The sequence below is a fragment of the Tauraco erythrolophus genome, chromosome 9 (genome assembly GCF_009769465.1).
Source record: "Tauraco erythrolophus isolate bTauEry1 chromosome 9, bTauEry1.pri, whole genome shotgun sequence".
In the NCBI taxonomy this organism is placed as follows: domain Eukaryota; kingdom Metazoa; phylum Chordata; class Aves; order Musophagiformes; family Musophagidae; genus Tauraco; species Tauraco erythrolophus.
In genome coordinates this window covers 14,709,085-14,721,992 of record NC_141473.1, presented here as the reverse complement: position 1 = coordinate 14,721,992, position 12,908 = coordinate 14,709,085, and the positions used below count along the sequence as shown (strand labels likewise).

General features: G+C 43.5%; 1 protein-coding gene across 1 annotated transcript in view; it reads left to right on the top strand.

Moving 5' to 3' along the window:
- Positions 1-12,908, top strand: part of CNNM2 (cyclin and CBS domain divalent metal cation transport mediator 2) — a 121,590-nt gene extending 108,682 nt beyond the window's left edge. Inside the window, exons 5-8 of the mRNA XM_086616352.1 lie at positions 2,747-2,840; positions 5,574-5,639; positions 9,569-9,753; positions 11,912-12,908. Coding sequence (XP_086472478.1) covers positions 2,747-2,840; positions 5,574-5,639; positions 9,569-9,753; positions 11,912-12,121 — 555 coding nt within the window. The 3' untranslated portion in view covers positions 12,122-12,908. The remainder of the gene's footprint in view (positions 1-2,746; positions 2,841-5,573; positions 5,640-9,568; positions 9,754-11,911) is intronic.

Here is a 12,908-nt window from a genome sequence, read left to right as displayed (position 1 = left end):
TGCATTTGGGTGGTTTTTAGATTGGAGCCCTAGGTGCTACAGAAGGACGGTTTTCTGCTTGTTCTGTACAGGATTGCTTCCGGTGCTGGTATCTCCCAGATTTTGTTACTTGACAGGAACGTTTGAATGGCTAGGTGAAGCTTTACACAGAAAATTAACTTCTGTCTAACATCGTTTGAGCAGGAACAGTCCTTTAAGAGAGATTTTGTTGGAAGGGTGCTTAAGGTTCTATCCTGCATAACTAAAATCGGTTTTGGCTATAAAAACACAAGCATCATGGCTGAAATTGTAACACAGGGCTTGAAATCTTCCTTAAAATGGCCTTTAAAAAAAAAAAAAGGAGAGGGGCTTTAAACGATCTCAGTGATGAACAATTCAGAAAGCACTGGAATATGATATTATGGATTCAACATAATTCTCTTTGTAAAAGGATTGTTTTTTTCAAGGGTTTGAGGAGCCACTGGTAGCTCTTTAACTGCTCTTATGTGCTGAATTGTTGCAATCTGAAATATTCCAGAGACAAGGTAATGCTCCTGAATGAGGTAATGCTGCAAAGATGTAAATGGAGGACATGGGCGATACAAAAGAACAATCAGTACTTTCTGAGCTATTCTTCAGTCAATAAATATTTAGCAAACACAATGTTCTAGCTCTATAATGCATTTGGAAAAATGAGCCTTGCAGTAGGTACCTACTATAAAAATGGTAACAAGGTTGCTTCTACAAAGATCAAGAGGGGATATTTTTGTTACTCAAATAGACTTGGGCTTGTTCTCTTACATCAAGAGACCAAGAATATCTTTGCAGTAAATGCATGCCCGAACACAGCTAAATGTACATTCTTGTGCATGAAATTTACCAGTTTAATCTCTGTAGAGTTACTCTCTTAACTGGAATGTCACCTGTCTGCCACAGCTTTTCTCTGAGCTAATGGGGAGTTCTTCTGTAGCAGTTTGAGATTTGTTTGTGCCATTGTGTTTTTTCAAAATTCCTGTTAGAACATTAAACAGTGGAAAACCAGAAACCATGTGTGCACACATTTTAAACTGGGCAGAACACGTCTGATAGCATGCATGGGGAATTCTTAATGGCTTTTCAGCCGCTGTGACTATGCCAAGCATACCTGGTCTTCATGTGGCCTCCGCTGGGAAGGTCAGAGGTGCTGCGTGTGCTGATAGAGCACTGGTCTTGGAACTGAAACTCAACCCCTACTACTAGTTACTAGTTTGTATTTGGCTGCCAAGTCCAGACTGGCTGTATGTGAAGATCCAAGCCTGGTGTGTATGTATTTTGGAAACCTGGTCTTGGCTGGGGAAGAACTACCAGCAGTAAGTAGGTTGAGAGCTCTGTTTATAACCAGTCTTTGCCTGGGTGGCAAAATCATACCTTTTGGAAGGCTTCTAATGAACGAATAAGCTACTTATTTGTGTTGTGGAGTGAAATTGGTTTTAAAAGGGATTATAGAAGTCGTTGCTTGTGATAGCGGGAAAGTGGATTTGTGAGCTAGGCACTCTCTTCCTGCTGGGGTAGATTTTGTGGGTTTTCTCATCTGGGACAGTTAGACAAACTGATTTTAATCAGGGCTCATGTAGGTTCAGTTCATTTTCATGTTCTCTGCCACATTCCAGTACTGTAAAGTTAAAGATGTGATTATTTATTTTAAATGGTGCTTAATGTAATAAACACATAGAAATAAAGTCTACCTTTCGGACTCATTTTGGCCCGATTGTGTCCAGTTGATGTTCAGTCTACATGGGATGGGCAGTCTGTCTGCCCTTTCCAGCCTAGCCAGAGGGGAAGTACTGCAGGTAATTACGTTGTTTGCCTGAAGTCTCAGCTTTTGTGTAGTTCAGCCTGAAAGCTGCATGAGGTTTCTTCTGTCTGTAGTGGTGTGTTGTAACAGTGCAGCACCAGTAAGGATGGTTGGACCTGAAAACCAGGCTCTGCTAAGAAGCTCTAGTTATTTTGGGGTTCTTATATACCAAAGTACTGCGATGTTTACGGCTATGATTGATGTGATGGCTTCTGTTCTAGAGTCCTTTGTAGGATGTGATGTTAAACTTTTGGTTCAGCCCACGTCAGAAACAGGTGCGCTTATGAGGTAGTGTGGTTTTGTACCACTTGGGAAGCACTGAGGGTCTTTATAGGCAAGACCTTGTGAAAGAGCAGTATCTTAAGTGAAGGGTGCTGGAATATGTAGAACTGCTAGAAACCAAGAAAAGCAAAGTAGCCCCAGGACCGCTTCTTGACGAACATGGCTTTGTTTCCATGGGAATCTCACTGGTGAAGGCAGACAGCCTCCTCGCCTGTTGTCTCCCATCTCTCTTTCCTATGTTTGTGTTGGAAGGTCTCTTCATGTGAATGTGAGCTGTGGCCCAAACTGTCTAGGTGTCTCAAGACCCCATAAACTTGTTGTTATTTTTGCCAGTCTGCATTGAGGGAAAACAGCCTGGCAGCACTTGGAGCAGGGCAATAGTACCACCGCGAAGCACTGTGGTGATGCTGCTCCTCTGCAGCGACTTATGTTGGCTACGGGGCACCAAAGACCAGGATAGCTCAGGGCACAAGAGCATGTTGCCCTTCATGGTCTGTTCAGGTCCCTGTTCAGGCACTGTCACAAACTGCAGGGACCATGAAACGGCTTAGGAATGTCAGGCAAAACTAGCTTTCAGGGCTCAAGTCTGGTCTTGTGCCTCGAGACCTACGGTCCCTTTTAATTGCAGCTGTCTCTCCTTTTCCTTAACAGGGGAAAGTTGAAGTGGAGGCTGGGAAAGAGGGGATGAAGTTTGAAGCTGGTGCTTTTTCCTACTATGGGGTGATGGCCCTCACAGCATTGCCAGGTATGTCCTCTTACCTTCTGCTTCTGGAATGTGCTCCTGCACAAGCCTGCCCATCCTGTGAGCACGGCAGGAGGAGGCTGCGCAGGGCATCCCCGCACCATGCTGTGTCCGTGGGGCTGATGTAAACCTTACCTCCTCAGCAGCGAAACTCCCTGCCTGGCACAGTGTCCCTGAGAGGGACCTGGGCCGGTGACGGTGCTGACTCCGAAACCCATGGGCTGGCAGCGGTTTGCCAGCTCCTGGAGGATGCGAGCGTTGGCCTTAGTGAGTGATGTGTTCTGTACCAGAGGACAGCTTTGTAGTTTTGCTCACACTAAGGTGACAGGGATTGAATTAATGGAAATAAATAATTAGTGACAGAGGGACATCTAGTGGTGCACAGTACAAACACCCAGTTGGTGTGGAGATGGTTCCCTTCACCAGTCTTGTTTCTAAAGTTGTCTTGATGAAAAGGTGGGCAGCAGTGCAAGAAAAGCGATTGCTCCGGTCAGCTTGTGTGGAAATGTAACCAGGAAATTGGCAGGGGATGGAGCTGGTGTCTGAGGGGGAGGCGTGAGCCAGTCCCCACCGAGGCGTGGACTGATTCCCGGCACACAAGTGGTAGCCACACAAGCCACTACCTTACAGGTGCAGGTTGAGGGATTCTTTTATAATCCACCGAGAGCAGGGTCCAGTGCTATATTTTGGCATTTGGTGATGTATTTTGGTGCCAGCAGTGTCACCATTAAGATCTCAAACCTCAACTGGGAATTCACAGCCCCGTTGAGGGGAGCTGGGGTGCTGGTGCTGGCATTGGCCAACTGCTGACCCAAATCCGCTTGCTCAGCTTCAGGGGGAGACGTTTCTCATGCTGAAATCAGGTCCTCCTGTCGCAGCAGGGTTTATGTTCCACTTGAGAGGCAGCTTGTTTTAATTGTACTCTCATGAGCACTCCCTTTACGTATGTGAACAGCGTTGGAATGAAAATGATTTTGGAAGTTATGAGTGTAGCCTTATTAAACTCTACAGTTTACTCTAGAACATAGGAGGTTCCGCTTAAACGTGAGGAAGAACTTCTTCACAGTAAGGGCAACAGAACACTGGAACAGGCTGCCCAGAGGGGTTGTGGATTCTCCTTCTCTGGAGATGTTCAAAACCCGCCTGGACGCGTTCTTGTGTGATCTGATCTAGGTGGTCCTGCTCTGGCAGGGGGATTGGACTGGGTGATCCTTTGAGGTCCCTTCCAATCCCTAACATTCTGTGATTCTGTGATACAGACAACAGCAGTTCTTTTGGACGTGTCAGCTCACTTTTACAGGCAAGACTAATTTTTCCTTAATTGTGTGCACTTTAATTTGATCAGTCAATCTTATACCTTTTGAGGCCTGACAAGATTTGGAATTGTGCAGAGCACTGGGTGGATTTTGTCTGAGTGATAGCAGCAGTGTTCACGAGGAATCGTGAGGCGAGTGTACAACTGCACCATACCCTCAGCTTCGCAGCCCAGCTTTTGCAGTGTGGGCCAGACACGGAGCTGGGTTAGGCATGGTCGCTTCTCCTACCAGACCTATGCATGGAAATCACTTGTGGCATCTTTTTGTTTGCCAGCATTGTTCAGTTTGACTATTTTCATGTGTTGATTTTTTTTTTGTATTTTAACCCTTTCTGCCACCATGCCAGTTTCCTCAAGTCCTGTGAGGGCAAATGATTCCTCTTTGCTTGCCCTGAAATCCGTCTTGGATTTTGTCATGTCAAACTTAAGGGTATGCACTATTTTGCACTATAATCTTGACCAACCTTGGATTTGTTTACCTTCCACTGATTGGCTTTCACCAGTAGCAAACCCCTCATTTTGTTGGCTTTCCTTCCGGGTTTTAGAGAATTTGTTTTATGATGTCTTGCAGCATCCTGAGATTTCTGTTAGGATGAGCTCATAAAAATAAATTCCTGTTGCTCCGTGTAGGCAGGAAAGCTTAGTGAAAGGATAAGTTATTGCAGAACAAGAGAACACTCCTGCTCTTCTGTGTGTCCTAATTAGATTTCGTGTGCTTGCTCTCCCCACATGGAATGTGAAGTCAATAACAGGAGAGTAAAGCATTAAAAAAAAAAAAAAAAAAAACAAAACAAAAAACAAACTACCAAAATAAACACACCTAAACCCCAAAACAAAACCCCCAAAAAAAGACAAAAACAAAAGAGTGAAGCTTTTTTCTTTAACTACAGCTGGGGAGGGATTTGCAATAACGATGAGCACTATGGTACCCGTCCTGACAGGGATGAGCTTGGAGAATCACAACTTTGCTTGACGTTTTACTGAAAACTTGAACAATGAAGCGTCCTTTGGTTTTATTTCTATTTTTATCTGACTCTCATTTGGAACAGCACCCATGAAAGCTTTCTGGCTTATTTTAAGTCTTTGCCTTTCAGGCTGGAGTGGGCACCACTGCTCCTTTTGAACTATTTTAAAGCTGAGTGTACCTTGATGGACTGTTCTGTGCTGGATAACCATTCAAATTAGCAAGTGAAAATTGCTTGATTCACTGTAATTCCTTAGGTTTGTTTTTTTGTTTATCCCTAAAATTGTTTAATTGTCTTTTTTGGTTTTGCTTTTGTTTTAACCTTTTACTTTTTCACAGTTGTTTTGCACTTCTGGTTTTAGTTTTTCAGTGTGTGAACTGGCTCCTTCCCCTGTCGAGTGTGGATAGCTGCCGCCTTTCTGGTCGTGATCTCATCCTTTTTCTCTCCCTCTTCTAGTTCCCTTGTCCCTGTCTCGTACCTTTGTTGTCAGCAGAACAGAGTTGTTAGCAGCAGGTTCTCCAGGTAAATCCGCATGCTTCTATTTTCACCATTCTTGTGACTGCCCTGATGCCATAAAAAGTCAGCTGCAGTCTGTATTTATCTGACCCCTTTGCTTGTTAGGGAGAAGTCCAGCACAGAGTTGTGCCTCGCAGGTAGGTATCCTGAACTTTCATTTGTGGTAATTGGTAGCAACATGACAGAGTCATCAAAATGGCAAGAACTAAAAAAATGTTGAAGAAAATGTATTTGGTAATGTGTGCTTGTTCTTGTTTCTCATATGTTCGCTGATGGAAAATTAGGATGGGAGATTTTTTAAAAGAAAGTATTTGCCCCCAAGCTGACGCCTAAGAATTTCTGAAGAAAATACATTTGGGAGAGGAGAATGTCTGCTGCTAAACTGCCATAAAAGGAAAACTTCTTTAATGAAAGAATTCTTATACTCTCCTATGGCTAAATTCTATGGTTTGTATACAGCCTGGCCATTTCAGTTCCTCAAAAGCTTTGAGCTTTCTCTCAGCGAGGTTAATGCCATGGACCAGTGATTTACTGAGTGGATGGATTTGCAATGGAATGTACAAGAAGGTTGTGGGACCTCTTGTGGGGTTTTCTGGTTCCCATTTTGCTTAAGACCTTTCCTTGCTGAATGACCAAGTTGATTGACACAGAAATCCCTTTGGAGAACAAAGACCAACTGGGCCAAAAAGAGCTCTGAGATGTGGCTGAGCAGTTAGAAATTGGGAAGGGTCAAGAACTGAGCTTTGCAAACACTGCATGTGCAGAGAAGTTGAGAAAAATGGAAACCCATCAAGAAAGTCTGTAGGAAGGGCAGAATCCTAAAATAGTCTGGGCCACAGTGAACGTATTTCTTCTTCTTGAAGTTTTCTTTTTCAAATGTATCTTTCCCTGGACCTAAAGCAAACAAGATAATGATATGCATATTTAATTGAAATATCTCCTAAACATTAGTACATATCATGCATTTCATAAACTTTCACCATCTGCTTCCTGTATTTTCCCCCCTCTTCTTTTTTTCACTTTTGGAAATGTATTTTACCATCAGTCTTTAAATTAGTGTCATACACATTCCAAACAAACTACAGGTTGTTGCCCTGCAGGGGCTTTTTTTTTTCTCCTGCTCTGTTAAAGTTTCCTGCTGCTAAACTTCAAAGAAGGGGAGAAATTTAATCTTCCTTTAATTAAAGTGCCTAAGTACCTGATGGCTTTCTTTTAAGCTCAGTGGCTTTGATTATCTCTTCTAGCTTGGTTCTTTTGTTTTGACAGGTCGTCTTTTTTTTTTTTTTTTTTTCCTTGCTACAAATAAGTGTACACTTTGCACATGCAAAGTGTTTCCAATATAAATGCCAAAGATATTTTCCTAGCTTTTTCCTCAACTGAAAAAAAAAAAATCAATAATGGAAAATAATAATGGGAAGAATCTCCTTTGAAAGGAACTGATATGGTAAGCCTGGTCACTGTGTCAATGTAGTACCAGTTTTGATGAAACTTGGACTTTCTGCCAGGTCCTTCTAAAAAGGATCCTGTTGTTTAACCCCAAATTCATAATACAATTGTACTGATGTTCGTCTTGTGGTTTGTGCTCTTTATGCCCTGTATAGGAAGGTGAGGAGTATGGGAAAACCTGGGTAGAAAAGATCTGTCGAGATCTGGACTGGCCTGCTAGGGGGCTGGCAGGGCGCTGTTCTGCAGACATGGACCTGCCTGGTATTCTTCTGTCGTCTGCCCTTTCTGTATCCTTCCTTCTTCATTAACTTCTCTTCTCCCTCCCTGACCTGCACGTGGTCCAGAAGTGATGTCCTTTCCCTCAGATTTTTAGTAATCATACTTTTCTGTTTTGTCCTTTTGTTTCACCTATCTTTTTTTTTTTTTTTTTTTTTTTTAGTATATGCTTTGTCATATTTCTCTCTGTCCTTTGGTTTTTATTAGTAATGTACTAATAAATCTACTACTTTTCACTAGACTCCTGGTGAAAAGAAAGGGCAGATACAAGTCACACTTAGTGCAAAGCTGTTCCAGATGGAAACCTTTATCTCGAGCAGCAGTGATGCTGTTCTTGTCATGCACAGCCGCATTTTGTGTATGCAGGTGGGAAAGACAGGACAAATTCACTCAGCCTTCACAGTTGCTTGTCCTCCAGTGGGAATTACAGCATAAAGCCCTGTGTGCAGATAGAGGTTTGGCTCCTGGCAGTGGTTATTGCAGCCTACTGTGGCTTTCAAGATGGCAAGTCAGTATGGAGGAAAACCTTGCAAGGCTCTGAGTGCTTCCCCCTAAACCTGTACTTGGTGTTGCCATAGGGACCTGAACTAATTCTATAGTACAGAAATGGCAGAATTGCCAAGCTGTCAGAACCTGTATTTTTCTGTTGCCTTTTCTAAAGTTGGAAGAAAGACAACATCAGATGAGTTTTAAGTGGAAAATAAATAACAGGGCAATTCTGCCATACATCTGGAAGCATCTAAAGTGTTAGGTTTAGGAAAGGCCGGATGCAGAGGTATAGAACGGACTGTGTCATTTGGGCAAGGAGACATTATATTTGTAGTGATTAAGTGGCAGAGGTAGGGTTGAATTTTAGGGAGCTTTTTTTTTTGAAATGGGTTTATATATAGAAAATTCTTCAAAAAAACAATTTGAAAAGCTCGCAAGTATACTGTTACTGATTTGCTCGAAGAGGCTTTGTATCTTAGGATTATATAAAAATGATCTTTCAGCTGAGAATGAGAGTCATGTAGTGGGCAGCAGAGTTTACATTAAGTTTCAGTTTGGACTGGCTGAATGCAATTTCACTACACTAAGATTCAAAAATTCACTAGTCCCAAACTAGAATCATAGAATCATAGAATCATAGAATGGTTAGGGCTGGAAGGGACCTTCAAAGGTCATCTAGTCCAACCCCCCTGCAAGGAACAGGGATATCTCCAACTAGATCAGGTTGCTCAGGGCCTTGAACTGGACAGTTCTTTGATCGGTATGTACTGCGTGTGCACCCAGGGAGAAGCCCATCTGCAGGAGGGCTTGGGATGTCTCTTAGGATGCATTTCTGCCCTCCTGTCTTCTAGGTCACTGGTGGGTGAAAGCTAGGGATGCAAAATGTCTGTGGCTTCCTTAAAGCACATTTACTTGAGATGAACTGTGGCAAATCACACTTGCAGGGGACAGCTGCAAGATTTTCAGGTGAAACCCTGCAGCGCATAAAGGCCAGTGATGGAAAATGATGTGTCTTGTTTACTCCTTTCCTGGACGCAGATTTTTCTCTGTAGCATGGACTGTTTTCCCTGTTTTGCTGGCTGGCGTGTACTGCATGGAGCTTGCTCTCCGTCATTAAGTTCTTGCCCCTTCAAGCACTGGGAGATATTAGAGGAAATGTTGCAGCAATCATCACGTGGACTGCACTCTGGTCCATTGAGAACTCTATCGCTCTCTTATGATTTTGAAAACGTCTGCTCTAACTCAGGGAACAAGGCGTGCGTAGGTACCAGCTGGAATAAAAGGGGATAAGGGTTAGCTAGGACTGACTGTGGATGAAAGATTTCATATGGAGTTGTGATTATAAATCATTAAGAAAAAGCAAAAATCTTTTAAGCATGGCCTGACTATCAAGAGCTCCTGTAAGGGAGCCTTGGGAAGTTACCTTTCTCTGGTGGCTACCGCTCGTCAGCTGAAGCGCTGTGACCAACTGTGCACAGGGCATGTCCATCGCAGCATAAACAAAACCAGGTTTGTTTAAGGCATACTCAGTGATGTCGGCTACCAGCCCTGGACTCGAACCGTACTCTTTTTCAGGATAATTTGATTATTTAGTTGCATGTCTGTTTGAGTGGATTAAGTATTTGCAGTTCTTTTGTGCAATTCTTTTGTGTCCCTTTGAAACTGGTGACTTTAACTGTTTTCTACTTGATTTAAGAAATCTCTTGCTCTTGCCCATTTCTCAGCTGAAAACAAGTCTCCACCTCGGCCCTGTGGCTTGAATCACTCAGACTCCTTAAACCGAAGTGATCGCATTGATGCAGTGACGCCAACGTTAGGGAGCAGCAACAACCAGCTGAATGCGTCTTTCCTTCAAGTTTATGTTCCGGACTACTCAGTGAAAGCGCTCTCAGACATTCAGTTTGTCAAGGTAGGAAAAAGGCTGGAAAAGCCCTGCTGGAACGTTGGGCTTGGCTGGTAGGATGGAGAGCCTGGGGAAGGGAGATCGCTCTAGATTGCTCTGTGAGTAAATAGGATAATGAAAGCAGCCGTTTGAAAATCAATATCTGCTGTCCATTGATTTGTCTTCACTGTTCCTCTCATTTAACCTTGTAAGTAGATTGGTCGCATAAGTTTCTGAATTTCAGGTCTCTCAAGGAAAGACCATAGGAAATAACCTCTCTCTGCTTTTAGTTATGAAAGACGTATCCTTGTGAAGCCTTTGGAGACATCCGAAATGGAGACCCTTCATTATCAGACAGTGTCCTTTTCTAAAGGATGAGATGTTTTCTGTTGGTTGCAGTTCTTAGTCACTTTTGATTTTGGTTTCAGTTTGGGGTTCTTGATCTTACTTTCTGACTTGTCATCCTTCTTCTGCTTGGAGAAGTCTTGGACATTTCTCTTTATCTAACTTCACATGTTAGGCTCATGTCTCATACTACCAGTGAGTTGCTGCATGAATACCGCTCTGTCCCCCAGCATGGTGCATCCCACGCTGAAATGTGCGCGAGTCCTGTGGGATAGGAAATCTAGCTGAGCTGAGGAAGAGCTAATGCTGGCAGCAATTCCAGCCCAGCTGGGAGTCCAGGGAAGCTGACGTCCCATGGCCAGAAGTTGACCTTGATACTTTTCTTAAATTAAGTGCACGTTCACAGTTTCTGTGTGTGCAACTCAAATGATTTGTGAATTCAACTTCTGTCAAAGTTAATTCAATGTTAGGAATGCAGAATAGAGTAGAAATACTAGAACGCAAAATCGATTATTCTGTAGCCAGATTTTAAAAGGAGAGTGCAGTATTGCATTAAAAACTTGGCAGATGCAAGTGTGCTGGTCGATGGTTCAAGCCTTCAAGGTTTAAATGAGTAAATACTTATCACTGGGCAAGTGATTCTCACTACAGATTTCAGTGGTTAATCTGCTGTACAGAGCAGCTGCTCATCTTATGCTGGTTTATGTGGAGTCCTTCCAACTCTCACTGTGTTCATACTGAGACTAATGAATGCTAAACTGTCTGGCGTCTCTGCAAACAGACTTGCACGCCTCTTTTTGCATCACTCTGCTTTACGCATAGGACAGAGTATTCAACATTAGAGTTTTCACTGTGCGATGTGGGCATTTATTCAATTAATACCTTGTAAACCAGGGTTGTGACCTGCTCGTGCATGTCTGGATTTTGCTTTTGGAGTTGTGACCTGGTCCATCTGACTCTCTCCATTTCCAGTCCCTCTCTCGCATTGCTACTGAAACTCAGGGTTTTCTAAAAGTCGTTTCACCTCTTCCACCTTCCTGCCTGCTGAGATAACCCGCTGCTGTTGTAGTTCACGGGGCTGCCAGCGCACGTGCATCCTGCTGTCTGTCCTGGCTGGAAAGGCTGACCCAGAGGAGTTTATGGGACTGGTTGCTTGTGGTCCCAGGAGGAATTCTCCCTTCTACTACCATACGCAGATATATGGGGCTGTAGACTTTCTTGCCTCTGGGGCATTGTGGGCTCTAGGCCAGCTGCTGTTGTGACTGTTCTGCTGAATGCAGCCTGCTCTTGCAGAGACCAGTGGAAGACTTCATGGGTTGCTAATTTGCACTCAACCCTATGGAGATCCCAGTCTTTTCTAGAATTGAACGCCTTTATGTATCAGAATAAGACTGTAGCTCCCGCTGTGTTTGCTGGCCTAGACGAGCAGTAATGCCTGTACCCTCTGACTCTATAGGGACTCTTAGAGCCTCACCAGGAGCTCACTGAAGTTGGGAGAAAGACTTCACTGAACTCTTGTTTCTGGCCCTAAAAATGTGCATGGGTAGAAGGAAATGGAGGTCTGATTTTAAAATCTCTGCATAGGAATAAATTCCTGCCTTTGAACAGCATGGGTATCACACAGCTCTGTGCTTCCACCCTGTCTGGAAATGTCACCATGCTGTGGTGTTGAGTTGGGATGCTCTTGGCTTGCAAAGCACAGAGATGTTTTATAGAAACAGGTAAATAGGGATGGAAGTGTGATCATCTAGAAAGGGAGGGCATTTTATTTTCTCAGCGTGTCCCACGGGAGACACAAAAGTGTGACTGGCTGTTTTTGTTCCTTCTGTTATTGGAGCAGATCTCAAGACAGCAGTACCAAAATGCCCTGATGGCATCCCGGATGGACAAAACACCTCAGTCCTCGGACAGTGAAAACACTAAAATCGAACTGACTCTTACGGAGCTGCATGACGGTTTGCCGGACGAGACAGCAAACCTGCTGAACGAACAGAACTGTGTGACTCACAACAAGCCCAACCACAGTATGCACAGTGAAGGAGCCATCTAGGAGCTGACTGCCCACAACCCACCCATCCCATCTCCTCAGCAGGACCAGCCCTCGCTCCTTCCTGCCTCCTCCCCAAGTGTGAACACTGTTAGTATGTGCTTGCAACACTGTGCTGCATCCAGTGTTCTGAGACCAAAGACTTTTGCGTCTGTTCTGGGAGCAGAAGAGGAAGAAACAGGAAGAAAGGAGCAAAGAGCAAGACAGAGAGACTAAAGCCCCAAGCATACTTTGGGAATGGTGAGCCACTATTGAGAACAATGGAAATACTTCTTGCAAAGTAGAATCATGTTTATTTTTTATCTGTATTTTTGATCCCTGTTGGGTTTTTCCTCCTCAGACACATATGGAGAAGTTTAAAAGCTGCTCCAGTTATTTTTTCAAGAGAGATCATGTTTTTAAAAAGTATTTTGCAGAGTTTTAAATTGTTTCTGTCCCTCTCCAACCTCAAATGGGCTCTGTCGTGGTTTTGTGAATTGGCTCCGTTGTCCTTAGGCCTCTTTTCAACCTCTTTCTGGTCCTTTTTGTTGCCCTGTTGAAGTTAGTAACTGGTACTTGTATGTATTTGTGTCCTAAGAATGAGCAAGCTTCAAGGAACCTCTGGTTTCAGCCACCTGGAGGGTCAAGGAATGAGTGTTATTACATTCTTCCAGTTAAGTTTCAGGGAAGCAGTGGTTACTTTGGTATTTAATGAGTTTCAGAAGATTTCTTTGTAAAACAGGCAAAAGCCTTGTTACTCTTGCAGTTTTGTAACCTCCAAAAACTTTGTGTATGTTGAAGATGATACTGA